Source organism: Vidua macroura, chromosome 6, assembly GCF_024509145.1.
Source record: "Vidua macroura isolate BioBank_ID:100142 chromosome 6, ASM2450914v1, whole genome shotgun sequence".
NCBI lineage: Eukaryota > Metazoa > Chordata > Aves > Passeriformes > Viduidae > Vidua > Vidua macroura.
In genome coordinates this window covers 30,310,992-30,324,594 of record NC_071576.1, presented here as the reverse complement: position 1 = coordinate 30,324,594, position 13,603 = coordinate 30,310,992, and the positions used below count along the sequence as shown (strand labels likewise).

General features: G+C 34.1%; 1 protein-coding gene across 4 annotated transcripts in view; it reads right to left on the bottom strand.

The window, feature by feature from the left end:
* CDIN1 (CDAN1 interacting nuclease 1) overlaps positions 1 to 13,603 on the bottom strand; it is a 125,028-nt gene that overhangs the window by 60,915 nt on the left and 50,510 nt on the right. For all 4 annotated transcript variants that reach the window (XM_053981055.1, XM_053981056.1, XM_053981057.1 and 1 more), the window contains 5 exons: positions 12,169 to 12,248; positions 11,763 to 11,812; positions 8,912 to 8,979; positions 3,818 to 3,883; positions 1,073 to 1,178 (listed from right to left, as the gene is read on the bottom strand). In XM_053981055.1, the coding sequence (XP_053837030.1) occupies positions 1,073 to 1,178; positions 3,818 to 3,883; positions 8,912 to 8,979; positions 11,763 to 11,812; positions 12,169 to 12,248 (370 nt within the window). The remainder of the gene's footprint in view (positions 1 to 1,072; positions 1,179 to 3,817; positions 3,884 to 8,911; positions 8,980 to 11,762; positions 11,813 to 12,168; positions 12,249 to 13,603) is intronic.

Sequence of the window (13,603 nt, the reverse complement as noted above, 5' to 3'; positions counted from 1 at the left end):
TAATGCTGCAGAGCATAATTCTACATATTGATGATGTTATTATCAGGATCTGTCTCCCCTTTCTCTGCTGCTTTCTATTGAACCTGCTTTTAAGGTATGGTATTTCCAAAGGTAATGCAAGTTATTTTCACATTCAGCTGAAATACTAATGGTCAGACTAGTCTGATATTGGCACATACCCCCTTTCTGTTGCATGTTCACACACTTGTGCCATGTTCTCCACTATCCCTCTCATGGTCTCTTGTCTGAGAAGACTTCTAAATTTTTGCTTTAAAAAAATCTGTTATTGAAATTTTAATTTGCCTCACTATCTTGCTTAGGGTTCTAATACATAGAAGAATGGCATTGAAGATGAAGCACTGTGTTTAATGTTTTTTTGGAAAAAAATCCTCCAGTGAGGAGGTGTCCAGTACCATGGAAAGATTTATAAATATTCACAATAATGACTTTTAGAACAATAAAGCAAAAGTATTTTAACCATATTTAAAAGAAAATATCTTTACACCAATACCATCAACATGCCACAAAATTCTGTCTAGCACAACTTATTTCCCCCTTTATCCTGCAAATACTTACTACATTTTTAACTTGAAGATAATTGTAATTATTGCTTCAAATGTACAAAAGAAATACTTTATTAATAAATAACCACTGTGAAACAGTACTATCCTACTTACAATGACAATAAGCAATAATGTCCTTTATATGCAAACCCCACTTGGTTAGACTGGGAAGATTTTTTAACAAATTTGTTACTTTGCACATATTCCAAAACATTACAGCAAAGTCTTCTTTCTAAGTCAGGTATTAAAAAAACTGACATACAACTTCTGTACCAAAATAACTTACTCTGTCATCTAGCATCACTCTAAGATCAACATATAAATTTGCTGCACGTTAGCAATTAACATCTCAATTTTTCATAAATATTTCAGCGCACCAACCTAAAATGCTAATTAATGACATTCAAAATGCCAGATGAGTAACATGTAGAGTCAGTATTGCTTTATCCAATAACTTCTTTTTTAAATGAAGTCCTATTTATCTATAAGGAAAAAGAATAGAAATATACCTGTTCCAGTAGCTCCAAAACTGGTCCTGCAAGTGGGCTTGGTGGCTACTTTCATCACCAAATGAGGCTTTGCTTTCAATCCAGTGAATTATGTGTCCTTCCACAGCTAGGGTGACAGCAGAAAATAAACTGAACTCTGAAAATCACACTTAACAGCCTCTAAGACAGTGTTAGGGAACATTCTATTTACTCCACAATCTACCACATAATTCATGCTTGCAACTGCGTTACGTATTTGTAAAAATTATCTTTCAAATATGTATATAGCGCATTTAAAAAAAATACCAGAAAATACTTTTAACAGACAATCACATGAATTTCAGTTTAATTACACTCTGTTCCACACATCTGCATTTATTTTAACACAAAGAGAATGTAAAGAAAAAGAGATTAGACTAAAAAGCAGTTGTATTCTTCTACTACCCCTACTTTGTTGGAAGGTAGTTGTCAGGTAAGAAATTGGAAACTTTTGTTGAATGATAAAAACAGTTAGCTAAGCTGCTAAAGACAGACACTTGCCACCAATCCAGAATGGAAGGTATAAGAAAGGGAAGGAAATTTATCCTGGACATGTGTCTGCTTCCTTTCTTTTGTAAAACCAGCAATGTTTAATCAGAAAGAAGTTAGGAGTAAGAAGGCTTATGTGAAAAAATGTGGTTTTGAAATTCTGTTTCTTTCTATGCTTTGGTATTTGCTTTGGTTCATGTCTTTCCTCATTTCTTGCAGAAGTGAACTACTAATATTAATAAAATAATCTTTTTTTTCTGAAAAAGGAATGTCCTCTCCGAAACTGGCAATGTAATTTTGCAGAAGAAACAACAAGCATCACTCTAAGAGACCATTCTTTCTCCAAAAAGGTGTTGTTGGGTATTGACGCTATTGAGCCAGGGATGGGTGAAATGACTCGTATGATTTCAGAAGGCAAACTGAGCATTTATTCAAAAGCACTTTTCTTTTTTATAGAGAACATCGTGAACATTAATTCCATTGGTCTTAAAGTACAAACATTTCACCTGATTGGTACACTGGACTTCGGTCAGTGTGGTAGAACATATCTATAAAAAATATGAACGGAAAGCAAGATAATAGATTGTTTACATTCCTCTTGGACTTCTTCCCAGGCTTAGCCTGGCAGAAATATTTTTCTTTTCTTTCTGACTGAACTGAGAATATCCACAGGGTATTATTGTTAAGATATTTAAAAATGTTATTTTTATTTTGAGTTACCTACAATATCTACAGCCACGATGCTTTAGCCTAAATTTGACTTGGATCGAGGTTTTCAGAGAACATGCAAACCTAGAAGCACTACACAGAAAGATTACAAGAGGCTATAGCAGCAAATGATTGACCACAGATGGCAAAATTACTCAGGGGATCTGGGAAAATAACTCATGAAGTCACCACACTAAGCTCTACGTGCCACCACTAGCTTGCTATCAGTTACCCTGTTAACTGGTGTAGGCCTATACTACTACATCCTTCCCCACCCCCAACATCTTTAGACCCCAGGAGATATAACAGCTGAGGTATAATCATCTCAGAAGCACTTTCTAAGAAACATCTGCCTTTCCTAGGTATGCACTGAGTCATAAAGAAAAGAATCCAAGGATTGCTATACCTTAGTTCAGAACAGACAACAGATAGAACATGATTTCCTGTAAGTCTCAAGTAATTTAATAATTTGAAAGAAGCAATTCAATTATTATTTGAATTTGAGACAAATATATGCAAACAAATTAATGACTATTTTTAACCTTCTTTCTAATAGGGTAACATTACAAAAATAATTCTTTTGAGTGTTCCCTGGTTTCCCTTCTCAAGAATTAAAAAAAATAGTTGCTTTTCTAGTTTCCTTTTGATCAGGCTCTGGAATAGGTGGGACATAATCTCATGTTTCTAATATAAAAGTGGCTACCCTTAACACCAAGTATGTACTGTATTTATTATGGTCCACATTACTGGGCAATCTTACTAATGTGTACAACTTTCTGAAGAGCAGGTAAAGAAGGAGGCAGGCTCTTTTCAGTGGTGTCTAGCAACAAGATCAGTGGCAATGGGTACACACTTAAACACAGGAGGCTCCACCTGAACATCAGCAACATTTTCACTATGAAGGTGCCTGAGCATAGGCACATGTTACTTAGAAAGGTTGTGGATTCTCCCTCCTTGCTGATATTCAAGAGCTGTCACATGGCCTCAAGACCAGAAAAGGTAGATGACCTTAAACATGACCTTTATACTTACTTTTTTACCTTATTTTTTCTTGCTATTCAGGCTTTTAAAAAACAGTAAAGAATTGTAGAGTTGTATTTGGATGCAAAGTGATGGCAAAAGAATAACTGCACAATGACCTACAGGTGTAATGTAATAATCTTAAGACTACTTTGAACTGATTTGGTCTAGAAGTAAAAACATTTATAGCTATTTCAGAGTTTAGTTCAGAAGGGCAGCAGGTAGAATACATCAGAGGGAGCAGGGATTTGGGGGTTTTTACTGTTGCTTATTTTCCCTCTTTTTTTTTTGATAATGAGATAAAAACATGCAGCGACTAAAGAAGAAACACTGGGTAATACAATTTAGGATCAAACCTCTCTGACTCAAACTAGAAGTTCTTAAAATTATTCAGTAACTCCTGAAGAGACTTATTTGCAGTACCCTAGAATATGCTTCACTTAAGTAGCCATAGTATTTTAGCATGAGTACTTCTACACAAAATAATAAAAATTCTCTTAAAAGACTTACCTACTGGCACTTCTAAAATAAAGTCTGGTGTTTTGTCATAACCCTTTGCACGAAGCTGATCTTCAGCTGTACATAGAAAACAAGAACTACTGTTTATAAAACTATTCCATTAAGTAGACAGCAGCATAATTAATTTCATTCTAAATAAGAGTGCAAGAATTACTAATGCAGTCACACATATCTTTCTTATGCATGCAATGCTGTGTCAGATTAAATGAACCTTTGTAGAAAACCTGAAGCATGGATATAAAAATGCTTCTTTGTCATCCCTGCATTTTTATGTCTTCATTATAAACATCATTAATTCAAGCTGTCATACAGTATTTTATAACCTCCAAATATTCAAAATAAAGAGGTATATTCACTGATTGAAAGAAGAGTCTCTCCACCTTCGGATGCGTTAAGATTAATCCTACCAACACCACAAATGTGGATATACTATTGCTGTTGCCTTGGTTTTATTTTTAATGTTAGCATAAGTTGTTAAAGAAAAAGAGCAAGAAAATCCTTCTCTCCCAGAAATTTATCATAGTAAAGAAGAGTCATAATTTTAGTTTATCTAGCATTCTGGATTTTGTAGAATTTTTCCGATTTCTGAACATAAGAAGATTTAGACATTCTGCTAACATTAAATCTACAACTTTATTGCTTAAAATTATTAGAGCTGAGTATTTGAAGAAATAATGAGTGAGCAAGACAAAACTGCAAAAGGCAAAAGGTGCTCCCTTAAAAAAAAAAAGAAAAAAAAAAGAAAGGAAAAGGCCCATGCCACCCCTTATTATTTTTAAACTATTGTCCTTGATTTCTGATACCATTACATTGGTATTTCTGAAACACCATTCTCCATTAGAATTTGGAGTGACCTGGTCATTCAATTCCAGGCATGGCTTTCTGTCTTCACCCAAGCTCAACTAATGGCACTACCTAGTAACAAGTAAGGCTGTGTAGCCCCTTAACACCTACTGGGCTGTTGACATTGCCACGCATCCCATTCGCCTTTCTACATCACCTTTGATTAAAATTAATGGCCCATTCTCACTGTTGGGTAGCTTATTTCCAATCCATTTATCAGGTTAGGACAGTAGTTTCATGGCCAATGTTCAGAACTCAGTTTTTTGAATACTTTGTGCAAATCCTGAAAGGTCAGCAGTTTGAGTCCAAGTAACATTTTAATGACAAGAAAAACATACTAACTTAGAAATCAAAATACTGTAATATTGCCAAAATCAAACCCTCCCACTCTTTTTCATTGAAGAATATAATTTGGAAGTATTTTATACAGTGAACTAATTCTGAAATTGGGACAGAAGTAAATTTGGAAAGCTGAACATTCATGTCAGTGTAAACTGCAATAGGTGTTTACTCTTTTTGAGCAGTACTATATATATTTTTTTTTTAATTTTGAGACCATTTCCTCACTATTAACAGACGACACTAAATAGAAGTCTTTGCAATGTGACACTTCATTATCACGTGATAAGAGATTATCACTCTTATCACATGGTAAGATAATGAAAAACATTTCTAGGATTTGGAGACAGACTTGGTTTTTGACTAATTTTTGAAATTTAGATTGTCATGTATACAGATAAATGATGTTAAGGTCAAGAAGGTTCTAATGTAACAGAAGCTCTAAATAGAAAATTTTATGCCATAACATAAAAATGAATTTATGTTCTACATAATCTTTTAATCCTTATTTTAAAAAACCAACAAAACAACTTTATCCAAATCTAGTTAACTGCAACCTGCTCTTAATTGTTTAAAGTAATCTAGCATAGACAATATGATGTCTCAGCTGAAATTTTGTCCATTTAAGAGCAATAGCAATGGAAAGGTCAGTCTTTTCTTTCACATTTAACAAATGCTAGAACCACAAAATAAGGGAAATGAAACTTAATAAAAATTACTGAAAGCTAAAACAGATGTAAACACACGTTTCATAGATCAACATGGCAGGTGTCTGAACCGGAATCTGCATCAGCATTACTTTTAATATTCTTCAGCAGATTATTTTTTCAAGGGTGCCTGATTACTTTTAAAATCTTTTCATACTAATTCATGGCTTGGAAAAAAACATATTTTTTGTTTTATATCTGGTTCTAAATGTCTTCATGTGGTTTCTCCTAGCATTCTGTACTGTGATTAACATTGGAAAACATATTAAAAAACGTGTTAATTATTGATGTATCTATCATGTGCAGAAACAGAACTTTGCATTACTATTTCTCCGAGTGTTTTGAAGCTTTATACCTCTGGGGATGAAATAATTATTGAAACTCCTCACAATCACCATAAAATTTTTGTTTTAAACCATAACACCATCAAAAAGAAGTACTAGCTTTTCAGCCCAGGTATGTTTCACATTGGTCAATAAACTACAGAGGCAGCATTCTGCACCTCAAAAGATCTTTAAACTCCAGCATGGATTAAAAAATAATTCAGTAACTGCTTGAAAGCCAACCCACAGCAGTTTTGACAGTTACTTTTATAAATCCTCAGGTCTGAAAATTATATGGAAACAGCCCTAATAAGCAGTTTGTCAACAGATACCCCATTAATTTAGATTTTCAACAAAACTGCAGCTTCATCTTTACCATAATGTCACACTCAATCAGAACCATTTAACACATCATTGTTCTTATACTGGCCCTCCTCTGCTGATGCATGAATGAGCTACAACTGCAAATTTAAGATTACAGCAGAAAACACTGATCAGATTTCACGATTTATATCCACTAGTGGGAACCAAAGGAGGATAAAGCTCAGTACCTCCCCATATATCTAAAAGCTTTCCTAACATATTCATGGTAAAGATACAAAACCAAAAATCCTAGAACTTAGAAGCTGCTGGCATTTCAGTATAGCATGTGAAGCTGTGAGCCTGTTTTGATAAAATGTTTCTATTGATCACTTTAATCTCAGGCCAAGTGATAAAGACTGGAGAGCTGTGTTTTTGCTGCAGTGAGGACATGGTATATGAAGCACTTCTCATGAAGTGTGGATTAATAAAATATAACCCCCATTAGCGTGTATAGGTTTCTAGCCAATTCCAGGGTGAGCCTGAAGGTGTTACTTCTAATCTGTAGGCTTTGAAAGCCAACTGCTCTAGAAACAGACAAATTCTCTCCAGAACCTGAAAAGCTGCTTCATGCTCAATACTGAGGCACTTCATATCCACTATGTCCTTTGACTGTACTTTCCTCTCCTGTACTAGACTCTCTGCTGCTCAGGTGAACACATTTGATACAGTGGAAAAGTACACTAATATGGGAACTACAAAATGTCTGTTTCTTTGAAACGTTTTAAAAAGTAATGGAATTGCTAGCCTTTAAGCCATGTAAATCATAAGCCTTCTTCAAAACAGGACTGAAGTATTATGCAACAAAGACTGAATTTGTAGACCTATGGGAAATATTGGCATCTCTTCTGTTTTTCTGGTGTTTTCTTCAAGCAGTTTTAGAACTAGTTTTTCCAGGAAAACTAGAAAGGAAAGGTTGTATTGCAAGGGTCTTGTTCGGGTTCATCTTGTAGATACTTGGGAAAGTTTTTTTTAAGAATATCCCAAACACATCTAAAACCTGAAATATATACATGATCACAGACATGAATACAAATCTTAACATGTATTAAATCATGACTAAACAATACTTCACTACATATAAAATGTGATCAACAAATTAAGCTCTCTCATTTCTAGCTTCATATTCTAACAAGTTAACCCATTCTAGATGTTTTAATTAGATAACACAAATTTCTTCGAGCTAATTTCTAAAGACAAAATTGATGCTTATGCAAAGTTATGAAACAGTAAAATTTAAATGTGATTTTTATACTGCTTAAGCTTAAACAAGCCAAATAAATGATAATTTGTTGGGTTGAGGATCCCTTAGTGAGTCATCCAGTCCATTCCCTTGCATCGTGATGGAACTGATTTCATTATCAGCTTTGATAGATGAATGTCAAATCCAGCCTTGAATTTTTCATTGAAGGTGATTCCACAACCTTTCCTGGCAGTTTGTTTTATACTTATTGTTCCTAGAACTGTTTGGTATTTTAACTTGCCATCATCTCTGCAATTACAGCTTAAGCCTTTTACCTGTATTTGTGCTCTTACAGTCAAATAAGAAAACCTAGCTCTTCTAATTTTCATACTGTCATTTGCAAGCTTGTATGTGATAGTTAATCCCGTCCTTTTTTCACTTTTCTCCAAAATAAAAGAGCACACTAATTCTGTTCCTTAATCATATGGACAAATCTCTTAAAAAGCTTTGTAATGCTTTCTAACTTCTTAAATTTGTTTAAGGTTTCCAAAATCTTAACCTGATATAGCTTCAGGAGAGATCATAGCTCCAGGTAAACCCAGCAAAATTCACACAAATTTAGTACAATGCTCAACCATTAACAGAAGGGAGCATTTCACTTCACTGTTATCTCATCACGTAAGGAATCCAAGATTTAAGAAGTCATTTTTTGTGATCACATTTACAGAATGGATACTTCAAACATTAATCTTTGTTTCAATGGCTCTCATGTAAAAGAAGCATACTGCAGGCTAAAAGAAAAAAAATGGAAGTAACTTCCTAACTGATTAATCCTTAAAATAACTTTAAAAATTGGGAGTGTAAAAAAGAGTAATTGCATTGATTGGGAAGCCGGGGGCAAAAATTCAGCAGAAACTGCACAGCAAGGTAAATGAGAGAATCTTCTAGCAGTTCTTTAATACATAAAGCATTCTGAAGCTAATATTTCATATGCTTCTTCCTAAATCTCATAAGACCTGGATTATGGTTAATATCTCATGACACCAAAAGTAATACTGAAGCAGATATTAAAGCATTTTTTTCAGCTACTTATTCTATAAAATATTAATTGCAAGCCTGTGCATGTGCTGTATATATAGGGTATTAGGTAGCTGAGTTCCTGCTCAGTTCTAAATCAATAAAAGATAACATATATAGCATCAATCATATTTTACCCTTCCTTTACTACCTAATATAAGGAGCCTTTGGGCTGAGTTTTGTCCTAGGTAAACAGTTACCAACACCTGTGAAGTTAAGAATTCACTGGATAGCCTCTACTACAGATTCTTACCTATGAAAGAGAGATTTTTTTCCAAAAGCATTTCTCGCAGCAAGACTTCGTGTTCATGCCCAATAGCGCTGATAGCTTCAGGTTAAGAAATGGAAGATTACTTTGGAAAAGAAGCAACTTCATAGAAACATCATGAATTTATTTGCCTTCATCTGCATTTCAGAAGTGACCAGTGATTTGAACTCTAAATTTTGAAAATCCTTACAGTGATTTTTAGAAGCATACACAACTTGGCAAAAATCAGATTATTGTACCAACAGCATACACTTTATAGAATTAAAACCCATTTGATCATATTTATTCAGTATATTTAAGGGCAGTATTTCCATTTTTTCTTTACTGTTTATTCTTCTAAATATAAAAGAAAGTGTTATCCTAAAACATGCAGTAAAATACCTTTAAAGTTGCACTTTATTGACTCCCATTCTCCAATCCAGCAAAGGATGAAACAAACTGGTTTTCATTCTTTATATCCTGAAATTGATAGGTACTACATTCATCTGAAACATCTTACTGTAAAAAAACCATCCTTTTAATTGATTTTTCAGAAGCATGAACTAATGTCAGGGAAGGATGAAATCATATTTCATAGTGAAGTCCTTTTCACTTCACTGACAGCCTGTTGATCCAATGTGCTATTCCTTGCAATATGTAAAAAAATCACCATATTAAATATTTTTAATGTATCCTCCTGGAGGTCAAAGTTCTATTCTGGAAGCTTTTAAGAAGAATCCTATGGAACAATATGATAAAGGATCTTACGTTAAAAGCAGTTAAGCTCCAAATTCTGTTTAAAGTAACTTCTTAAAACTTAAACTACAGATCACCTTGCCATTAGTGTTAATTACTTAACTTATATCAACCCTTCATACTGAACAGCAAAAAAATAATTCTATAGAATCACTTCATATGTACAAACAGCTTATATCAATTGAAACTATGTATTTTGTTAAACTCTACTAGCAATTTCAGAACAAAAGGGACAAATGGAGAATGGCAAAAAGGTAAGAAAAATACCACAAACAGAATTTACAATGCATCACAAGCAAAAACACTTAGTCTATAATAATACCTGTTATTGATGTATGGCAATGACCATGGGGCAAAACTTGTAAATAACATCACAAGCCATTTTCTACTCATGCAATCTAGCAGCCTAGTTTCCCGTAAGCATCTGAACTATTACTGAAAAATAGCCTCTTGGCATTTACAAAGAGGTTGACTTCATACTTTGGGCCATGCATATACAATTAGATAGTTATATTTAAAATCAATATGCAATCCTTCAGAAGACATTATGCTTTTAAAACCTTAACTTTAAATTGATTTTTAACTATTTTATGCACCTCAAAATTAACATCTAATTCAGCAACATACTTGCAGTAATGCACTCACATAGCTTAGTATTAAACTTTTCTGTACCAAAATGGAATTGAAAAACTCCCCATTACTCTCATTGATATCACTGCATATTCAACAACAGATTTGAGCCAGAATAGAAGGAGGATATAAAAATCTTTTCTAAACTGCAGGCAAATAAGTCTTAAAAATGGTTCATAATTCTACATATGTGTCTTTGTTACTTTTAAACATGGCACTTTCATAAGACTACAGCCAGATTGCTCATCCACAAAACACTAATGTTAAAATTCTGGATATGAGAACCAGTAATCAATAATCCTTTAAAATGTGTCTCTTATTAGATTAATCCACTTTCAGAGCACTTCGTTTAAACGTGAAGATAATCTCAATGAATATTTAAAATTACAATTAAAAGCACAAAATACAAAAACAATTAGAAAGCTGCTGTTAAAATCAGTGAGAGTAGGGCTGAGGATGTAGTAGACACAAGTGTTTGTAGCAGAAAGTATATTTAAGGAGAGACAATCACGTGTATCACAACTACACAAAGTACTGTTTTTCATTAGTAACTAAACATCACTGCAGCTTTCCTATCTTACACCTGTACAGTGAAACCAAGATTTCCCCCAAAACTGCATACAGAGATTCATGCAAGGATTCTCTAGGACTTGGGAAGGAACTGCCTTACTAGCCTGCTCAGTGATAGCAGGCCATGATTTTTTTGACCACAGACTGCAACAGAAGAGCTGCTCCTTCAGGATTTTATTAAAATAGATTTGGGTTCTCAGTGATCATTCCTACCAAATTACAATCTTAGTCTGGAACACTCAGTGCCACGTGGAGTTCCCTCAGTGCACACACCGTATGGCTCTCTAATTAACTATTTCAACACTACAAAAAAAATCCCTGAAAATTCAGGATGCATAAGGTTTTTTTACTACAGCTAAATCTCCTTTAAGAAGAAGAGAAAATAAAAGAACTGCACTGGAGTGTCAGATAGGAGTTTAAAAATACTAATCAGTCAATCACACCTGAACTGTACTTGAAAAAATTTCAGTTAAAACTCATATTCATAACAAAGCAAAGTCATAACGTTGAACACTCTGTATGAAACGTATTAATTTCATCACAGAATAACTGAGATTGGAAGGTATCTCCAGAGATCATCTAGTCCAACTCCGCCAGTCAAAGCATGGTCACTTAGTCTTAAGCAAAAGCCAGATATGCATTTCAACTAATCAAAACCAAAGAGGTTCAATCAGGCATATGAATGTGTAACCAGCAAACTGACATCTGCCCATGGTCCATCTGATTTTTGTTAGTTAAGAGAAAGCTCTGCAGTGACCCTCTAGCTGACTGAATATAAAAGAGAGGAGTATGAAATGTGTTTTGTGAAGCAGAACTTTATGTCAGGTTAAAGCTAGACACATCTCTTCCACACAGTCTAAGCTCATCAATTGTGCACCTAAAATTTTATGGGAAAGGATACTGTTTGATGCAGTCCACCAGTGGTCCATAACAACAGTCATTCACAGTACACTGCAGACAAATAAGAGAAGTAGTATACTGATGGGCAACTACAAAACCATTATAGTTAAAGAGTATCTTAAAAACAGTAATTACTTTTCCTCAAAAAGGCTATCAGATGCTGTTCAGATTTAATCACAGAAAACAAAACCTGCATGCTTTTATTCACTATAAAAGCAAGCTATTAAAAAGTGAAATGCTCCCCTCACAAATATTGCACTGCCATTTATAGTGCACTCTGACCTCACTGATAGTTTATGATGACAGTAATTAAATGAGGTTTAAAATCTTTTACTCTGCTTGGCATATAACAGAATTGCCACAGGAAAAAAAAAAACCAAACCAAACAAAACAAGTGTGATTAATACCTGATAGACTTGATTTGCCAGCACTCCATCTGGAATCTGAGAAGGGTCCCGTAGCATGCTATTTATAAGAGTTTTGGAGGCTACAGAAATAAAAATTAAAAAACATACAAAAAACCTGTTAGCTCAGTTACACTTTATTAATAAAAACACTGATGTTATTAATAATTTTGAAAATTATCCACCCAGCAAATACAAACTTACAAATTCATAAATACTTATCCATTCTGATACAATTATCTCTAAAGTCTTGAAACACCCAAGGATTTTATCAGCCCAAGGTGAAAGCAAGCCCTTATTTACTTAGTTCTATTGGAAAGTTTGTGCTTTAGATACAGCTTCTAAGAAAACTGCTTAGTATACAGTAAATGTAACTCAAAACAACCTTCATATCCTGTTAGAAGATATGTAAAGAAACTTTTTAAGGACTTCAATTTATTAGTTTCCAAATTCAAGTATTTACTTACTCAGTGTTGACACATTTTTCTGAGTGCATTTAAGAGCTGGGAAAAGGCTTTCTCTGCTTTTTTGAAATGTACAGATGTAAGTCAAAAGAAATAAGAAGCTATTTTTAGCACCTATCATTTTTTTATTTACTATATTATATATATATTATATATCTATATTACAATGAAAAAATAATGTAAAACAGGAGATACCATTAATTTATTTTCAAATACCGTCTTAGGAATCCTTGGCATTGTTTCCTTTCCATGTGCTTAGGCTGGTAACTTGCAAATACCAGTTAATTACTAATAGCAGTGGAAAGACTTTATTTTAGAAAAATACCTTCTAATAACATCAAATATTTTAAAATTTCTCAGAGAAAAGTCAACACTGCACATGCTGCCTCTGTCCTGGGAACAACCTCTGGTGGAGCTCAGCTAGTGGTGTGTTTACATCATTGAATCCTTATGTGTAGATCAGGTTTGAGACTAGCAGGGTTCCCCACTTTGCCAAAGATTTCCTGCATGACTTTAGAGTAATTCCTTTAACCTGTGTGTGCTTCAATCCTGTAAACAAAATGAAAAACTACTCTTTTCCTGTTCTTCATCTGTTTTGCTCTAACTCAGAGCCAAAGCTTTGTCATGGTCTTCGGTAACTGAACCAAAGGATGCAGGTGACACTGTGAAAAGGATTGACAGAGCCTGTGACACGAAGAGATCTGCCATAAAAGCAGCAATGCTGCTGTCAGTGGATGCGTGTAAGTGCCTCCCTGAAAGTAAAGGAGACTGGCATTGTAATCTACTCCTCAAGCTGCCTCTTAAAAGCATTACATTCAGGTGAACGTAGCATTTGCAAGAAAATAATTTGTTTAGGAAACTATACCACATGAGGCAAAGGAATACAAGCCCATGAATGAGTTTAAAGGCTTTGCCAGAGCTACAAAGAGCTATAATCACAGGCAGGAGCAAAAGTCTGTGCAAATATTTTTAAT